The sequence below is a fragment of the Diprion similis genome, chromosome 4 (assembly GCF_021155765.1).
Source record: "Diprion similis isolate iyDipSimi1 chromosome 4, iyDipSimi1.1, whole genome shotgun sequence".
NCBI classification, from domain to species: domain Eukaryota; kingdom Metazoa; phylum Arthropoda; class Insecta; order Hymenoptera; family Diprionidae; genus Diprion; species Diprion similis.
This window is the reverse complement of record NC_060108.1, coordinates 12,569,384-12,588,442: the sequence shown is the minus strand read 5'-3', so window position 1 is coordinate 12,588,442 and position 19,059 is coordinate 12,569,384. Positions and strand designations below refer to the sequence as shown.

At 32.4% G+C, this 19,059-nt stretch overlaps 1 protein-coding gene across 5 annotated transcripts; it reads left to right on the top strand.

The window, feature by feature from the left end:
* The first annotated feature begins 1,839 nt into the window (after positions 1 to 1,839).
* On the top strand, positions 1,840 to 18,148 carry LOC124405119 (glutaminase kidney isoform, mitochondrial). Of its 5 annotated transcripts, none has more exons than XM_046879763.1 (12): positions 1,840 to 2,100; positions 4,682 to 4,782; positions 8,122 to 8,157; positions 10,001 to 10,100; positions 11,745 to 11,887; positions 12,473 to 12,846; positions 13,476 to 13,756; positions 14,384 to 14,560; positions 15,063 to 15,223; positions 16,441 to 16,584; positions 17,046 to 17,186; positions 17,851 to 18,148. In XM_046879763.1, exons 1-12 carry the CDS (start codon positions 2,017 to 2,019, stop codon positions 18,029 to 18,031), a joined length of 1,923 nt encoding a protein of 640 aa, XP_046735719.1. In that variant the 5' UTR covers positions 1,840 to 2,016; the 3' UTR covers positions 18,032 to 18,148. The 5 variants fall into 5 exon arrangements, with proteins under 5 accessions (XP_046735719.1, XP_046735720.1, XP_046735721.1 ...); XM_046879764.1 differs by lacking the exons at positions 1,840 to 2,100; positions 4,682 to 4,782 and adding exons at positions 7,725 to 7,751; positions 7,921 to 8,054; XM_046879765.1 differs by lacking the exons at positions 1,840 to 2,100; positions 4,682 to 4,782 and adding exons at positions 7,730 to 7,751; positions 7,921 to 8,054 and having other exon boundaries at positions 16,459 to 16,584.
* Positions 18,149 to 19,059: the final 911 nt, after the last annotated feature.

Below are 19,059 nucleotides of genomic sequence, written 5' to 3'. Positions count from 1 at the left end.
AGTAGCAGCGACGTTTTTAAATGTAACTACAATTAACAATAAGTGACACGTATGAATACACGACGGATGAAACTGACATACTGGTACATATGTTTTCATACAAGTTTTCATCGTGATATTATTATAAATATACACTATATCTGCAATTGAAAATTAAAATAGGATAAAAGAAAAAAAAAAAAAAAATTTAGAATAAAAAAATTTTGCTATTTATTGTACATTAATTATAATTGCAATATAAACAATTTATGATGGATATACATACGTATAAAATAATTAACGCCTGAATAAACAAAATTTACGCCGTCTTCCAATTTTTGAGATACACTTTTTTCCAAAAAAATTTTATACAAACACGTGTATTTAACGTGCAATAAATCTAAAAAGATAGTAATAATCTTGATTTTAATAATATGAAAAAAGAAGCACTGACGTGTCGATAAGCTTTGTATACAATTTTAAACTATATTAAAATTGATGCGAAAAAAGTGACTGTAGCAAAAAAATATTCATGTCGTATTAAAATTGTATAGGTATATGAATAACCAAGATCACTGCAGAGATGGATAAAATGCAAACCAAAGTATTATAAATAAATAACGGCAAACTATGTATGATTAAGCCTTTTAGTATACATGTACAAGTTAGGATTAAAATTTATCAACTTTCCTGCACTTTGTATATTTATGATTTAACATAAATATTATTAGATTGCATTATAATTCTGAATCTGATTCGTGGGTCACAGATTATGAGTATTATTATTTTAAACACATATACATACTGTATTACGTGTATGTATAAACTGTTAAGTAATAAGTATACCTATAATGCATGATGAAATTCGTGAACAAGCAATAATTAGCAATTTTACAAGATTAAGTGTTGAAAGTATGTATAAATATATATACATAATAATGACGACCCCGTGACAGTCAAAAATATTTAAAACAAATAAAAAAATCAAATGCACCAGCAATAACGTATCCAAGCGTTTAATTTATGCTTTTTGGCGTCAGTATCCCTTTGTTATTACTTTTACTTCCGTAAATACTATTCTTTACCGATAAACGGAGTATTTGTGTTTTTAGATCGCACTAAATACACATAAGACTGTTTTTTTAAATACTATTATCAGCAAACTATTAATCGAGGCGCTGCCATTGGAGCCATTGCTCGACTCGACGCCCACCTCGCAACTTTAGACTTACGGGATCTATTGACCCTTGTTCGATTTGTAATAATTCGAACTGCTTGAGATTTGACTATTCTGAACAACCAGAAAAATGTCAACATTTTCTAATTTCACGTTGTTACGACAGCGTGAATTTCAGATAAAGTTCGAGCTCCGATGCGCTTATATATGATGAATTGACGAGTGAAGTAGGTAGTTGATCTTTTGGAAATTCGAGATATTCCTTTCTTGATCTTATGGTATTTTTGTCAAAACTCATTCTAAAGCGACGTACGTCTTATCGTGTTTTTTACCTCGTGACTTCAATTTACACTTCCATTTGTTACAATAAATAGCCTAATAACTTTGTTCAAAGCTCGGTATCGAGTTATATTGAACAATGTTATTTAGCAATGTTAGTTACTAAATCAATATTCCAAGTAATATAAACCCATAACGATTGGACAATCTATAATTACGAAGCTCGCAATCAACCCTTAGAGAATTAAAAAAAATTCCAGAGTAATTTTACTACCTAATGAAAAGAAGCATTACGCCAATATGTAATCGAATATATGTATCAGAATCCGAATCGCGCATGCCTAGTTATGCGGTAGTCATGCTCAGTTTTAGCCGGTGTCGTCGTCCCGGCGCTCCTGTGTAAAGTTTTAGTCGTCGCGACGCCGAGCGTCGTTTACTGGATACTTACGTCTCTACCACCGCGGTGTGCGTGAATGTTAATTTCCTCCAACGCATACCTCTATCGATCTAATTCGTAAAAGGAAAGATTTTATTATAGGCTCATTAGACTTAGTGTAAAAGAAGAAAATAGAACGAGAAAAATGTACAGGGATATGGTGAAAGTTTATCGGGTTACGGTCAAGTTGACCGAAAATATTTCCTCGAGAAATTTGCACACGCATAAGGTGACCATTCTTTTCTTATTAACAATATACACATATTATATGTGTATTCTCTGTATTAATTATGATATATCGTTTAATTATTTTCTCACGGTCTGATATTTTACTTTCATATCTTTATTTTCTTTTCTTGTTAGACATTACGGATTACATTTATTGCATACCAACGAAATAGATAATTTTACTCTGAATTTATCTTTTTTTAATTAGGTAAATTTTAGTAACAAAATAGTTTTTTTACGTGCTAAAAATAAGGCCATAAAAGACCCTCGTGTGCAGGAGTGAACTTAAGAAACTAGCTTATTACTGAAATTTGCTTGACTAAAAGAAATGATTTCGCATTCAAGTTATTTATTCTGTTATCTTTTGACCAACAACCAACATCATACGTAACAAAAACATGTCATTTCATTCAATTCAAAGAATTTTTTCTTAAATCACTTACTTCATTCTCTAAATTATTTTATAATCCATACTTTTAGTTGTTTTTTTTCCTAATAACATGTAATATTTTACTTTTGAATATCTCAAATTTTTCTTCCTTCTCCACCAAAAAATTCAAAACCCTTCTCTTATTGGTAACAATTCAAATCTGTTAATACCGTTACTTTTGTCACACATATTTTTCAAGGAGTGCTAAAATTTTTTAAACTTATACTGCAACGAACAGTTGCCTAGCTCATCAGGTTTTCGTTGTTTTCTTGTCTTTTTTCTTTATTTTAACTTGCTTGACACGCGGTGAGATAGTTGCAAGGAAAATCGTTTACCAACTACTTCCTTTACTCGGATAATAAAAATTTCTCGAATAAATCGCGAAGCGCATGGATTGTGACCGATTTCGATCAGCAAATGCTTATCGTTTCAATTTACGTAATAATTTTCTCAATTCTTCAATAATAGCCGGCTGGCTTATTGTTAGATGGCGTATGTATTATTAAAATCGGCGAGGTTCCTGTCACTCGTTCGACTGTCAGGGTGCTTATGCCAGTTACCGAAGCTTGCCGGGGAACCACGTGGTCAATGGCAATGACCGAATTTTAGTTACTAAAATAATCTCTAGTCGTTCCACTAACGACAACCGCGTCTGAAGCTGCGACTCGCTGCCTGTGTGTCGCGGTGATTCACAAGGTCTTGGAACCACCTTTCGATTCGTTCACCTTTCGAAAATCCTTAATTTCCTTATATTTCTTTCTCTAGTCAATATATTTCAAATTTAACTATTACCCATTTGGTCAAGACAATTTTCTTTCCTTGGCGTAAAAAAGGAAGACAGAGTTTTTTTTTTTTTTATTTTTTTTTTGCATCCCTAATCCGCGATTGCTACGATTTTTGCAACCTTCGATTAAAATTTTATCAAACAATTTTACGGCAATGGCTACTTAGTTACGCGATTTATCTGTCTAGAGATTCCAGTGTTACAATTAGGTGTCACAGATATTTGCGTATGCCAAGATCTTTATCTTTGACAGTGAAGAGCTGACGTCGACTACGCGATGATTTACGATCCATGCTGTGTACCGGAACTGATGCGAGTCTATTTTACTCTGCATACGTGTATTGGCCTAAAATTTTGCGATCTCTATTCGTTGTCCCAAAAATAAAAAAAAAATAAAACCAAACCGTTATTCAACCAATGAAATTAGAATTTACAGTGGATTAAAAATCAATGTTTCAGATTAAAGCGAATGGGGAAATTTTCTTCAATATTGCTGAAAAATTCTATCTGTTAAACTGGAATTAAGCTTGATTGTAATAATTTTAGACAGTTCGCAAAAATAATAATCTGAAAACTTTTCTCAGATTCAGGATATGTTTTTGAATTTTCGTAGGAATATTTCTTCCAATGCTGAACCGATTTATCGCGAATTTTTCACTGGGATTTACATCAAACGCTTAATCGGCTTGTCGCACAGCCTTGTAATAGGCAAAATTTAACTTCTGAAGCGAAGAGCTTACGTTCGGCGTTATTTCGGCGATCAATACTACCGGCGACTTTCTAGTCAAGGAACGTCTGAATCCCTTAGAGATTTACTGTATAGCCTGTCCAAAGTACAAGCCACAATGTTTTATTAACGAATATGTATATCAAGATTTATCATAACTAATCATTGAATCAAGTATTCGTTGATTCTACACCGAATAAAATTCAAGTTCAATTTATTTATTGGACGCCCAGATGGAGGAAGATTTTTCTTTAATTTTGGCAATTACAAAGATCCTTTTGGTTCTCTGCATGTAATTTTTTATCGTGAATTAATAATTTTTGCAAACATTGCAAGCTTAAAGCTGTGCTTCAATTTCTATGTATATTTGTTTTTTCCTCCGTCGGTCAAACAGTCAGCTTCTTTGAATTAATTGTATTATGCGTACAATTACCGATAAATCCGATTATTTTATGTTTTCAGTGAATGCCTAGAACTGAAGAACTAAAAAAAATGAGATTCTAAGATTATAGTTCGTATTTAAATTCTAAAGAAAAAGAAAAAAAAAATTGTGATCGTTAAACAGTAAAGTTATTGACAAAATTGAAATCATGAGTAAAATACAACACATCATTGTTGTTAATTTTGTTTTCTTTTTTCAGCATTTCGCTGCGATAGCGGGAAGCAAAATGAAAATGGGAAAGACAAATTACATAGACGCAGCATTTGGAAGTGCCATCGATATGCAGCGATCAAATACACGGTATAATAATTTTGTCAGACGTACGCTTCAAATTTATTGTTAAACAAGAGATCCGTAATATGCACGGCAGTCCTAATATGTACAAAGCTTCGCGGAATATATATCCGAGGAATTTGAGCAAACAATATTAATTATCCCGGTTATAAACAGTTTTAAAGAATGGTTCCATTTTCTTTCGAAAAACATCCGATAACAGAATAATTTAGTTTTTGCATTTTTGATGATAACATATTACAATTTGTATTTTCTTTGTTATTGTGTATATGTACGTATTTTTTTTTTTTTTTGCCAAAAATTTTAGGAACTATCAAAATTTGTTATTTGAAGGAAGAAAAACAAAATTTAAAAAAAAAAAAAACGAAACAATGAAAAATTTCAACTCCTTATATATGTATATGATACTTTTGAATCGATGGAAAATTATAATATTTTGTGTGCATTAAATGTTACCGCGCTGAATACTAACGTTGGTCTTGCTATTCATTTATGGGTTATCTATAACCAAGTTGGAAAATAGCGATTTTTCAGCTAGCTTAAAATAATAATAATTTATGCAGCCATGGAAAGCGGCGTTTGATCGTTAAGAGAATAATTAATACCTGCCACGTTATCACTCTGATCGAGAACTTTCTTGTCGTTGATCGTTACGAGGAACGAAAAAAAATGGAAAAAATTCGGTGGAACTTTGTCAAAATTCAATCACAGTCTGAAAATTAATAACTAATTGATACACGAATTTAGATTTTCGTTGGCGCGTTACGTTTTATCTTATCGTATAATAATAATTAATCAATCATTTTTAACTTTTTTGAAATCTGTTGTGTATACACGATAGATTATACTGGTGAAAATTAATACTCTATAATGTATATTATATTTTTTATCACATGCACGTAAAAGTTTGTTTTTTTTTCAAAATAAACGTTTAATAGCAGAGAATTTACGACATCGTAAAAGTGTCGGTTGTTGGTTTCTTTCTTTCTTTCTTTTTTTTTTTTTTTTCTATTTCCAGTAAAAATTTCTATACTAACATCGGCAGGTTTTTAACCATTATATATAATCATAATCACTCGCTATTTATATTGCTGCAGGATCGATTCACAATTATATCCAAGATTCAAAACCACATAAGCAACTCCGCAGCTAAACTCTATAGACACTTCTATCCTATGAATAGTAAAGTGATTAACACGTCGATCAGCCGTACCAGCTGTTGTTAGCTTGAAACGCTAACCAATATGGCAAAATTGTACAAAGTGTTTCGCAACGCGTAAACTCACAGCTTATTATATGTAGATATAGCGCATGCCCATTAAAGACGCATTAAATTATGCATAACTTTTAGTTTTTACCACCCTTTGAATTGATGGGTTAAAAAAAATTTCTTCAACTTTTCCGAGTATACCTAATAATGAATTGTTTGAAAGAAAAAAGTGAAAAATTCTGGCTCTCCAAAATTCTTCACTAGAATCAAATATGATAATTAACCTATTTATTGATCGATGCTTTTTAAAATCAACCTTTTCTCAAAATTCGATGAAATTTTTGCCAAGCAAAACTTGAATTACGGAATAAATTTAATTATCGCAAATTTTCGTTAATTATTATCTCGAAACATTTGATACAAAAACTAATCGATATTGTATAAGTTCAATGTAAGAATTTGGAAATAAATATTTTCGCAAGGTTTCAATTTCGCATAGAAATCAAAATGCAAATTGTAATATTCATTTTCTCTAAGAAGAAAAAAAAAAATCATAATACAAAAGACGTTATAAATATATAACGATGAGGCGACAGAATCATGAAGTATTATCTATACATGTAAAGTTGTAGCGATTATTATTCACCCTTCAATTTCGTTGTGGATTTCCATTAGTTTAATATGCTGCTGCATTGCCCCCTGCACATATAATAAAGTGGAAGAAACTGTAAGGATACATATAAACGATCAATTTAACAAACCAATAAATCTCTGATTGTTTATACGAACGGAATAGAACGGCACGTTCATTACACGTGATTTAAAATCGATATGATGAACAATTGGTACAACCATTTGACGCATTACAATTCTTCAGGACTTATATATTACGCGTTACGTACGATAAAGTTAGACGATATAGTTAGTCGATAGCAGTCGCTGCTTATTATTCAACTCTCGCTGCAGATGCAAATATTTTCTCGGAATTATCTTAGAAAGTGATAAATAAAACAAAAAAAAAAAATAAAAAAAATAAAGAGTTAAAAATCGCATCTTATTCTTTCTTTCGATTTTAATCATAAGTGCACGACGATATAACTATATATACAAAGTTTTTATTGGTATGGACGATTTTGAGGTGTATCATTACTTCGTTGAAGACATTACGGAAGCTCGCAAACGCATAAATGCAGGGTAAGAAAAGACAAATTATACCTTTAAAAAAAAAAGGACAAATTTTGTGAAATGACTAATTTTAAAATCCATATACGTATCGTGTGCTTTTTGAAAATACTTTAGGCAGAATTATCGTGAAAACAAAGATAAAAAGAAGAAGAAAAATAAAAAATTTAAAAATAAAACAAAATCGAAACTTACTTGTAGATCCTATTTATTTTCTAGGTCGTCACTGGTGGTTATAAATCACAAACAACGAGACGCTAATTTTTGGCTACAGCGAGTTGGTACCGTCAGGTGGTTTTAGTCGTGATTTGCAATTGCTAGTGTATATACTCAAGTGATTCGAGCCAATTTACGAACCACGAAGGGGGGCTCTTGGATAAGTTATATAAGACGCGGAAGACGTTGCAAAAACGTTCATTTCGCTCTTCGGACATTTTTATATCGTCGCGTTAGAAAAATTAGTACACAGTGAATTGCATCGCGGCGCGTTGAATGTGCAGGTCAAGATTTTTTAAACTGAAACGATATTTTCAGTAATAATCCAATTTTATTGTAACAGTGTTGGAAAAACCAAGCGATTAATTAACTAGCGCGATAAAAACTATCAATCTTAATCGCCTTAAATACAAATTTTCTTAAATCCACTTACTCGACTTTTTTCAAACGAGGAATATCACTTTCCAAAATCGTTTTCAGACAACAAATATCTATAAATTACAATAAAAAAATAGTGCGATTTAGGTTTGTTATAATATTTTCAAATATTGAGGGGGTTGTTATTCAACGGTATTGCAGATTGATAAATGTCCGGCAGTATGAAAGACGTGAAAGTTTCTAACGGTGCTCGATCGGACAGATTTGTGAAGCTTCTGGCGAGGTTTCTTAGGTAAATAAAAATTCTAACCCAATATTAATGTAACTAATTGTGTATTTGTTTTTCACTCTTTTTACAGCGAGTACAGCTTTATTCATGACAGCCATTACATGTAGTGAGTACTATTCTCGGTGCCCAATTCATATTGCATGGAGTCTGTAACATGATATTGTCTATAATACAATATGCTTAGCAATCGGTTTGAAAAATATTTATTTGTCGCTTTTTTTAACTTGTTTTTACTGCGCTCCTGTAATCAGTAATATATGTGTCAAGTTATACGGTGAATAATTATTAGTTAGTTCGTTGTTTCTTCTGACTGTTTTCTTTCCGACCAAACCACTCTTGTTCATTATTCACACTAGCTATACTATATACTGATCTAATTGATTATTATATTCAATTAATCGTCAAAAGTACTTGAAATTTTCACATATATGCACATATTTCAAAAATTTTCCTCTGCCAAAGTCCGCGGAGGATTTTTTCACATCAACTTTTAATTTTCTTATAAACTTAGAACAGCAAATTTATTAACATTCAATTCTGGCATTTGTTTTTAAATATTCTCATATTCTCCAAAATCCTTCGATTCAAATATGTCGTGATTTTTTTATAGAAAATTTGCTGTTTCTTTCCTGGGAAATTGTCTTCTTTTTTCAAAAATTCAACTTACAAGTTATACAAAAAGATTTCGAAGTTGTGCAGAAATGTGTAAAGAAACAAAAAAAATAATCAAAATGCCGTTGAAGATGACGGAAGGAAAAGCAACATGAAATTCGATAAATTTTGAGAGATAACATTTTTCTGAACGTCTCTGCAGTTTCTCTTCGCGGGGAGTCTCTGATTACATATTGTTACACCAACTTGTGCAAACATATTTTGCAATCTTATGTTGAGATAAATTTCACCGCTACTGTCAAGCGTGATTGTGATTTAGTAGTTTTCACTCTCACGAAACCTCACAACAGCTAAAAAACATCCACTATCTTCATTTTATACTCTTTATACTGCAAAATATGTGCGTAAAATTGAAAGTAAGAAAATTTTATCGCGACAAGTGAAATAAATTTAAATAACAAAAAAAGATTCAACTCACACGAAATTATTTCATTAAAATATACTTTTTCTTATTTTTTATCAAACATTTCTCTGTTCTTATGCAATAAAAGAAAAAAAATTCATTATCCACAAATAAATCCTTTATTTTTCTTGTATGTGTATCTTGTTACGTAGTAGCTTATATTATAGGAAATTTTTCTTTATCCATCCCGCAACTGTATGTTTATTTCTCCTCCTGTGAATATTTATTATAGATTTTCGGAAACCTTCTCAATTCTTTAGTATAGATGTTAGAGAAAAGTAGATCGAGTTTTTTGAACTATTGCTACCGAGGAAGGAACAATAAAAAGGGAATCGGTAACTCTGCAAATTTTTATTCAATTTAAACAGAACTTCTGTAATATTTTGCAAAAATTATCAAGATTCCTAAGTAGGTAAAAAAAAAAAAAAACCTTTTACGATGCATATTTTCCATGTACAGAACATAAAAATTATTTCAACCACCTAAAGTTTTTACAATTACCGAATGCAATAATTGGACGTCAAAGTAAATTAAAAATTAGTCGAGCAGTTAAATTTTTCGTCAAAATTCTCGGTTCACTGTGAAAAATTCAGTATCAAATCCTTATTATAAAAATTTCAAGCCAAATATTACGCAACGGGTCTATGAAAAATGATTTGTTATGTATTATTTCTAAAAAATCTTCATTTTAAATCCCATAAAATCTAGTTCACAATTAAAAACACGTCAAATTTTCCAATCGGTAGACAAAGTTTCAAAAACTCAACCCTGGAAGGTATCCTTGTATCTTTTACTCGTTAGAGTTGATAGTAATTGATAATAAAAATCCCGATTCCAACGGAGTTTGGAATAAATTTGAATTTCAAACTTTCAGCGCCCGAGATCAGGATCAAGTCAGAAACGCCGAGGACGTGTTGTTCGACATGTTCAAAAATGAAGACACGGGACTTTTGCCGGTTGGGAAATTCCTCGCTGTAAGTATTCGCACATCAATAATCACCGTGTGGGTGTTTCCATCCCTGAACACATAAACACTCACAACTTCCTCCAGAAGACGTTGTGTGTTGTTGTGCACAACGTCTGGGGGAAGCTGTGGGTGCTTAATATCGGGGGTCAGCGTGTCGTTATGAATCAATAAACCGTTTCTCTAACACTCGCGAGAATCTGACGAATAATCGCACCGCCTAGAGGAGAATCGGTTGACTAAACTGAGATTTGCATCGTTTTAATAACGATTGAACGCGAAATAAAATAGACCAATAAGATAAATTTACAAGATTGTTTAAGATGGTGTATAAAAAAAAACATTTTTAAGATTATCTCGTATCCTTCCTACTCATCGTAGGCTAACAAACAGACTAAAAGACAGTACAGAGTGTATAAAAACAAAAGAATAATTTGATTATAACAAAAACCGACGAATATTGTAAATAGAGAAAGGTATAAAAAATAAACTAATCGCATTTTAAGTATATATATATATATATATATATATATATATATTAGAGAGCAGAGAGTTTTGATGACGTCGTGTATTGAAGGGAGATCGATAATTAATATTATTATACGCTATTTAGATTGTTTAAAATGATTTTCCGTTCTTTTTCCTTTTTTTTTTTATATCGAGCGTGGAATTAAATGGATAGTTGATTTGTTGATAACTTACCAGATCAGGATCTTCTTAATAAATGACACTTTTGGAACTTGTAGTCTCACGTAGATTCAAATTTGACCGTCTCCTTCAAGAGTTGTTGGTCTACTGCCTCACTGATCCGCTCAGACCTTGTACTCTGACTATTTGTTTTGATTTGAACAGTATACATCGTCACAGACTGCTAGATTCGTTTCGTTTTCCTCACCAATTCTTATCCGATTGTAGATGTCACTTAATTTTTTCTGTGCACACTTTGCTCAGAGTTGCCTGTAAAATATTAAAGACGTTGAAAAATATGTATTGTTGAAAAATTTTTGTTCAAGCTTTTGTTTTCGCGCCAAGAAAATGAACACCACTTTGACTATATTGTAGCGCTGGTTTTGCGTGGGTATAGTTAACACTGGACAATAAATAATTATCCTTTTTTTTTTGTCTTACAACGAAAGCGACCAGTAAAGTGAATTCAATTAAATCGTGTAAATTATTTTTCACACACAGTGTATAATAAAATAGTCATTTTTGGGTATAAATAAAAATATATGAGAACTTATTTCTAAAATTTAATGCAGAATTTTGCCTTTTTTCGTTTCGTTTGGTAGTTTCAATTAGGCAGGATTATACAAATGGTTGTCTGGGAAAAACACTTTTCAATGTTGATAGAATAGTCTGAAACGTTATGAAAAAAAAATGTATAAACTCGACAGGTATTAATGCCAAGTTGTAAATTTTGAAAAAAACAAAAAAACAAAAGCATTCCAATGAATTTTAAGATTCTCTATTACATCTAGTTTTGCCAACGATTTGTTCGCAAAATTTTCACTCAATGACTTCATGTCTTGAACCTGAATTATCGGGCCGCAATAATTTCACATGAAATAGAAACGCTTGGAACGCTAGGAAAAAGTAGAAAAATCTTTCATAGTCATATAGAGTTGAGTCTATTTTACCCTCGTTTTTGTCTCAGGCACTCAGGAGCACGGGATTGAGAAAAAACGATCCCAGACTTCAAGAACTCTCAGATAATCTCAGAAAAGAACAGCTCAAGTCCGGAGGACACGAAGGACTTTCTCACGAAACTCAGAAACTCGACAGAGAACAATTTAGAAGGTGAGTGTGCCAAATTTAAGTTATGTTGTGAGCCAATTTTAATAAATTTTTAAATAAAACGGGATAGCGATTGAAAAATTTGATGGTTTTCTAGTGAAAAACTTCTCTCTTAGAAAATGAGAAACTATCAAGAAGAGAAAAGTTGACGAAGTTGATGTATTTTTAGACAAGAAATTCGTGGATATCGTCGGTAATTTTCGATTAAGAAAGAAGAAGAAATGTTTCTAATAAATATCAATTCATTTCACAACGAATAATTCGAAGAATTATAATATAAATTTGCAAGACTTTTTGAAATTAATTCAAATAAATTAAGAAAACTATTTTCTACGAATTTTCTGGAACGCTTAATAGTCTTTTAAATAAAATAAATAATCGTCGATTAAAAAATCTAACGAATCCACCTTTTCTATCTTTCAAAGCATCGATACCCAAGCTTTTGTTTATAAATCTATAATTTTTAATTCCTGTATTTTCCACCAGAACTTCGCATATCTTCATAAGTCTGTAATAATTTGACGAATATTCAAAATCGGACTATCTCGGAAAGAGATGAATAAAAAAAATCAATGAAACTCCTTGCAGGATAATAAATCCGAATATCGTCCTGATATCACGCGCTTTCCGGCATCAGTTCATAATACCGGATTGGTCTGGCTTCACGAAGCACATTGAAGACTTCTATTGGAAATGCAAAACTAACACGGAGGGTAAAGTAGCGTCCTACATCCCTCAGCTGGCGAGGATGAACCCCGAGTATTGGGGTGTCTCAGTCTGCACGATAGACGGACAGCGATTCAGCATCGGTGACACTTCGGTTCCCTTCACTTTGCAAAGTTGCAGCAAACCTCTGACCTACGCCATCGCTCTCGAAAGACTCGGACAAGAAACCGTCCATCAATATGTGGGCCAGGAACCCTCGGGAAGAAACTTTAACGAACTTGTTCTCGATTACAACAGTGAGTTTGTTGAGTCCTTGTTGAGATTTATTTTTAATTCCATTTTTTCGATTTCCATCGCGAATTTTTTTTTTTACCTCAGGATCAATAATAAAATTGATAAATTAGAAGCAAATAAAGTACAAATCACATGTGGGTGTATGTAGATTAAGTATACATGTACTATACGAATACAAATGTGATTTAGTATTAATTTTTTCCTAATTACAAATTACGAATTTTATTTTGTATTTTATGTCACTTCAATTTAATTTGATCTATTCAATTTCAAAATATAAATATAATTGATTACAAAATGTTATCAGGCGATGTCCAATATTGATTATAGGATGCTGTTGATGAGATTGTGCAGAGAATAATTGCACATAAAATTTTGCAGAAACAAACTATTTTATGAAACGAGTTTTTCGTGCAGTTTGGAATAGTTTTCAGTTCAAAAGAATGCAGAAATTGTAATATTAGAAAAATTGTTAAATTTTAATGGAGAACCAGAAGAACGGAAATACAAAAAATGAACAATTTATATAAGAAAAACTTTGCATAATTTATCTGTAAATATTATTATCAAAGTATTGAGAGAAGAAAATATCGACAAATGAAGATTAAGAAAACTGTTTTTAAAATTTCAGAAAAACCACACAATCCAATGATAAACGCAGGGGCGATTCTTGTTTGTTCGCTGCTGAAGACGTTGATTAAACCGGAAATGACACTGGCGGAGAAGTTTGACTTCACGATGAATTATTTCAAGAGATTAGCTGGCGGCGAGAGTCTCAGTTTCAACAACGCGGTATTTTTGTCGGAACGCGAAGCTGCGGACAGAAATTACGCCCTCGGATTTTATATGAGAGAGCACAAGTGTTATCCTGACAAAACGAATCTTCGTGAAATCATGGACTTCTATTTCCAGGTGAGGATAACAAGGGGAAATCAAAATGAGGAAATCTGGTGATTAGAAGAAAAGAAATCATTCTCGAGACGTTCAATGAGTTCGAGGTTTTCCATCTTCGGTATTAAAAAAATATTTCATCAAAGTCCGAAAGAATTTTTGGTAATATTTTGAGTGACAAAAAAATGCATTTCGATTAATCAAAACGTGTGAATTCAGTCATCAAGACGATTTCCAGTCATTTCAAAGCCAAAAATAAACTCGTCTTTGACTGAAATTCTGACTTCAAATGATCTAATCTTTGACTTTGCTACTCGAGAGTCTGATTGAAAATTTCAAATTGAAGACGTTCGATGAGTTTGAGCTTTCCCATCTTCGGTATTAAAAAAATATTTCATCAAAGTCCGAAAGAATTTTTGGTAATATTTTGAGTGACAAAAAAAAGCATTTCGATTAATCAAAACGTGTGAAATCAGTCATCAAGACGATTTCCAGTCATTTCAAAGCCAAAAATAAACTCGTCTTTGACTGAAACTCTGACTTCAAATGATCTAATCTTTGACTTTGCTACTCAAGAGTCTGGTAATTGAAAATTTCAAATACCCAAAATTAATTTTTATCAAGACTTTAAAATTATTTTCGACACAGTGCTGCGCGATGGAGGCGAACTGCGAGTCCATGTCGGTTATGGCGGCGACTCTTGCAAACGGTGGAATCTGTCCGATCACCGAGGAGAAGGTGTTGAAGCCTGACAGTGTCAGGGACGTCCTCAGCCTGATGCATAGTTGCGGGATGTACGATTACAGCGGACAGTTCGCCTTCAAGGTGAGCTTTTATACGATTTCTTCGATAATTATGATATCAAATTCGCAAGCGGAACCTTCAATGGCTTCCTAACATTCAAGCGCTGCTTTCAATCTCTCTGATAAATGCATGCAAAATGCAAATTTGTCTGCAAAAAAACTTTTGGGAATCTATATCTCGACAATCAATTATTTATTTCATTTGATCTGGGTTTGATTTGGTTTCAAGCATGCGAATCGAACTTCACTCAAACTTTTTTTCCATTGAAATTTTCATTCTCTTGGTGAAATGGTTGACATTATTATGAATAGAAATTTATCAAAACAATATGAAATATTATCAATAACTATTCATTGATTCTAACAAAATACAATATGCGAATAAAGCTCGATTTACATACTTTTGAATGAAACAAAAAACGAACTCCAGTGAAATTTACTAATTGGCTGTCTAGTCTTACATATTTTCAAAATCCACCCACTTTTCAGCCGTTTTTCCACTTACTTATTGCATTTATTTGCAGGTTGGAATACCGGCGAAATCCGGAGTCTCTGGAAGTCTTTTAGTCGTGATACCAAACGTGATGGGCATCTGCACGTGGTCCCCACCCTTGGATCCTTTGGGAAATTCTTGCCGGGGTGTCCAGTTCTGCGAGGAACTTGTTACTGAGTTTAATTTCCACAGGTTCGTTCTTTATTTGTAGATTTTTCCTCATGTTTTAATATTTTTATTGTACAATTACACCGAGATTTATAATAATATCGATGATTATTTTTACTTTAAACAATCTTCGCTTTACTTTAAACAATTTCTACAGATTACAGTAGTAAATTCTTTTTGTCTTAAACTCGGAGGATTTACAAACTCGGCCAAAAAATCTGAAGAATTTTAAATTCGGGTCATCATATAATATTGGTTAGATATTATTCTAATTCAGTCTAATTTTTAATTTGAACACTGTATTAGAGTGAGTTAGATATTGTTAGTTTAAAAAACTCTAGCTATGAGAAAAAATGTTTGTTAAAAATTTATCAAAAACATCTTCGATCCGTTTTTCTTATATTTTATTATTTGAATTTGAATTGCAAATTTCAAATTATTCCAAAGTGTTTTTTTCTTCAATTTCAAAATAAAAACCTGAAGATTCGAGGCCACAATCACGTGAGGAAAATTATTGAAAAAGCTTAGCTTCTATTTTAGCTGTAGACAAAAAAGTTTCGAGATTGCATCACAAATAAAAATTTGCTATGCGCTAAAATGATATAAAAAAATAAAAATAAACAGAAAAAAAAGTAACGCCATCAGAATTTTTACCGAATAGTTGGTATAATTTTGCAAGCACTGTAAAATATAACTGCTGAGTAGAAAAAAAAGAAAGCTGCGTTTTTTAGCTGGGGTGAATCTGTCATTTAGATCTCTCGATAAGATTGATAATTATATAATTACACATGTAAGTTGATTCGAGTATATAAATTCCACTTTCTAATCGAATTCTTGTTACTTCCTCTTTATTTTTATTTTTTTTTAACTCTCTTCTTCTATCTTTTAAAATAATTCTACCCGCTCCCATACTGACGGTTATATTAATTATCAACATACACTCTCGCCTTGATAATAATTACACTGACATAATTGAATAATTGAAATTTTGAAAAATAACCGCATGCCAAACAAAAATAACGGCGATTTAAAGAAAAAATTACACCTTCACCCCACGTGCATGATAATCACAATTTAAAAATTGGCAAATTCCAACACATACACGCAATTATTCACATATTATTTATTCATTCATCGCTCTGACATTGCGAAATACTTTACATACACGTTTCTACGCGCGTGCGTAACATATGTGTATGTAAAAATACCCTCCCGACCGAAAACCCGATTAGCACCTGTAGCACCTACTATGATCATAGGTACGACAATCTAAAACATGCGACAAACAAAAAGGACCCGAGAAGACACAAGTACGAGACGAAGGGCTTGTCCATCGTCAATTTGCTATTCAGCGCTGCCAGCGGTGACGTCACGGCCATGCGAAGGTGAGTAACTGCAAAAATAGGGTGTGAAAAAGAGGAACCGCTTTGAAGAAATACCGTCATCAATCGTTTTTTGTTTCTGTAATTGGGGTCTAGAGTGTCCGCTTGACTTGCCCAATATGGCGCCTGGCTGGCCGATCAGCTGATCGTTTTACGTGAATTGTGTGAAAACCAAGCCACAAACAATTCCGTGCAAGCTGTCAAGCTTTTTTTCTGTTACGACGAGTAGATGTATCGTAAAATATGCGGGGTAAAAAGAGTTTTAAAATTAAATACGACGCGGTAGATTGTCATGTTTTTTGCCTTTATAAGCTGATGGCATCTTTCAGTACTTTTGGATGACGATTACTTTCATTGTTTACCGTCTATACCAGGAAAATAAAGAAAATCATACTTTCTATGATATATCTTGACTAGTTTAGAATGTCATTTTTCTAAACGTGCTAATTTTCTTCTGTTCTTAGGCACCGTTTGAGCGGCATGGATATGACACTGTCAGATTACGATGGCCGGACTGCTTTGCATCTAGCAGCTAGCGAAGGGCATTTGGACTGCGTAGAATTTCTCATTGAACAGTGCGGCGTTCCTCATGATCCCAAAGACAGGTAAGTCTGCCAGTAATTACAACGATCGTTCGATTAATCCATGGGCTAATTAAATATCGATACTGTAGTCGCTGATTACTTGGTATTACACGAAGTTTTTAAGGTTAGGTTAAGCTATCGCAAAGCATTTCTTTAACGGTGTGAATTTTTTGGGACTCTTAGGATTATCTTCTTAGTTCGCACGACGCGGATCTTCACTTTTATGTCTATATGTAGGAAAATTATCGGAGAAATCGAATCGTACAAGTTAGTTGGGTGAAAACTTTGAAAGATATTTCGAAGACTACAATTTATGTCGAACCACCCAGAACTATATTTCTTACGATTGAGAAAGAAATTAATCTTCTAACATTCTTCTCGATTATTCTCCCGAATAGAAAAATTCAGTTGTAAAAAATATTCCAAGGATATAAAAAAAGTATTAAAAAATTACGGGGTCATATAATCTGACAATGAACCCAAACTTTTTAATTCTAAATTTATCGTGTCATTTGCCAGAAGTTATAATTTCCTATTCTTCCATAATTGCTTACTACGATGTCTCAAAAAATCCTAGCGAACTTCGAAACAACAATAAACAATCTCGTCTCGTAGAAATCTGTAAAAACCATAAAAGTTTCTTACTCCTCTTTTCATTTTTTCTTCGACCGATTATTTCTTTCAGGTGGGGAAATTTGCCTATAAACGAGGCGCAGACCTTTGGTCACCAACAGGTAGTCGAATACCTTAGAAACTACGAAGCAGCGCATATTAAAGATCCGCCAAACGGTACGTCAGGACCTTCAAGTGACACGGAAAGCGACGCGACGTCCACGAAAGAACCGGATACAAGTCCATTGCCATAAATAGTAAAATAATTTTAGGAAATTAGATTAAAGATATTCAATATTTATCCGCCGGTGAAATTTTTTTATTAACATTATTGAACTTATTATTATAATTGCACAGTCCTCAAGCAACGTTTTTAAACATTGATTGATTAAATAAAAATCACAACGAATAAAAGAATAATTTCAGATGATTTTCAGCCGAGCAAACTGATAATTTAAAAAATTGATCGATAACATATTTTGTCAAGACTGTATTAAAAAAAAACAAAATAATAATAATAATAATAATTTGGTACAAATAATATATCGTTCACTACGTGAATAGCATTTTTTTCTCAGTGTATCCGTTGTAATACAAACGTAGACAAGATCGTACCTATTATATTGAAAAAATTTAATAGCACGTATCAATGCGGTGTAGATACGTGAAAAAAAAAACTGTGATGCTTGATTTATTTTTTAATAATGGCCCAAAAACATTTGTCTTCGATTTTCAGCGAATGTAAAGAGAATGAAGATTCGGCGACAATGATGAGAAACGTGAAAAAAAGACAAAGGAAACAATGACAGATGAAATATCCGATCCGCAAGTGATGAAAAGATTTTTTTGATTTTTTTTATCGTTACATAGGTTTTTCTAATCAATTTCACGCCTGCATATGTTTTTGGTAGAATTTGCGAACAAAGAATATGTATTGCAGCTCCTAGCTGAATATAATTAATTTTCTTGATTGAAATATTCCCGGAAGATACTGAAATTCTTCTACTTGTTTCAGAAGACTTCAATTCGAAGAATGAGAAAAACTTTCCGCGCAATGTGTTTGAAAATATTTTGCAATCGTTAGAATAATTCGGTCGAGGGTTTCGAATAAAAAAAATAACATAAAAATAAAACTAATTTTGCATATATTTCAACAACTTTGAAAATAAAATTTACGCGATATATGTGTGATGACTGAAAATTGTATAAAAGATGCGAGAATTCATCAGTGAACGAATGCGACGGGATTATAATTATTTTGAGAATTATAACTATACAAAAA

What these genes read in the sequence shown, in the direction of transcription:
- LOC124405119 (XM_046879763.1), top strand. Translation starts at nt 2,017, where the DNA reads ATGTACAGGGATATGGTGAAAGTTTATCGGGTTACGGTCAAGTTGACC. An exon ending in CGGTTGGGAAATTCCTCGCT is followed by an intron (nt 10,101 to 11,744) that starts GTAAGTATTCGC and finishes TTTTTGTCTCAG; the next exon opens with GCACTCAGGAGCACGGGATT. An exon ending in GACAGAGAACAATTTAGAAG is followed by an intron (nt 11,888 to 12,472) that starts GTGAGTGTGCCA and finishes AACTCCTTGCAG; the next exon opens with GATAATAAATCCGAATATCG.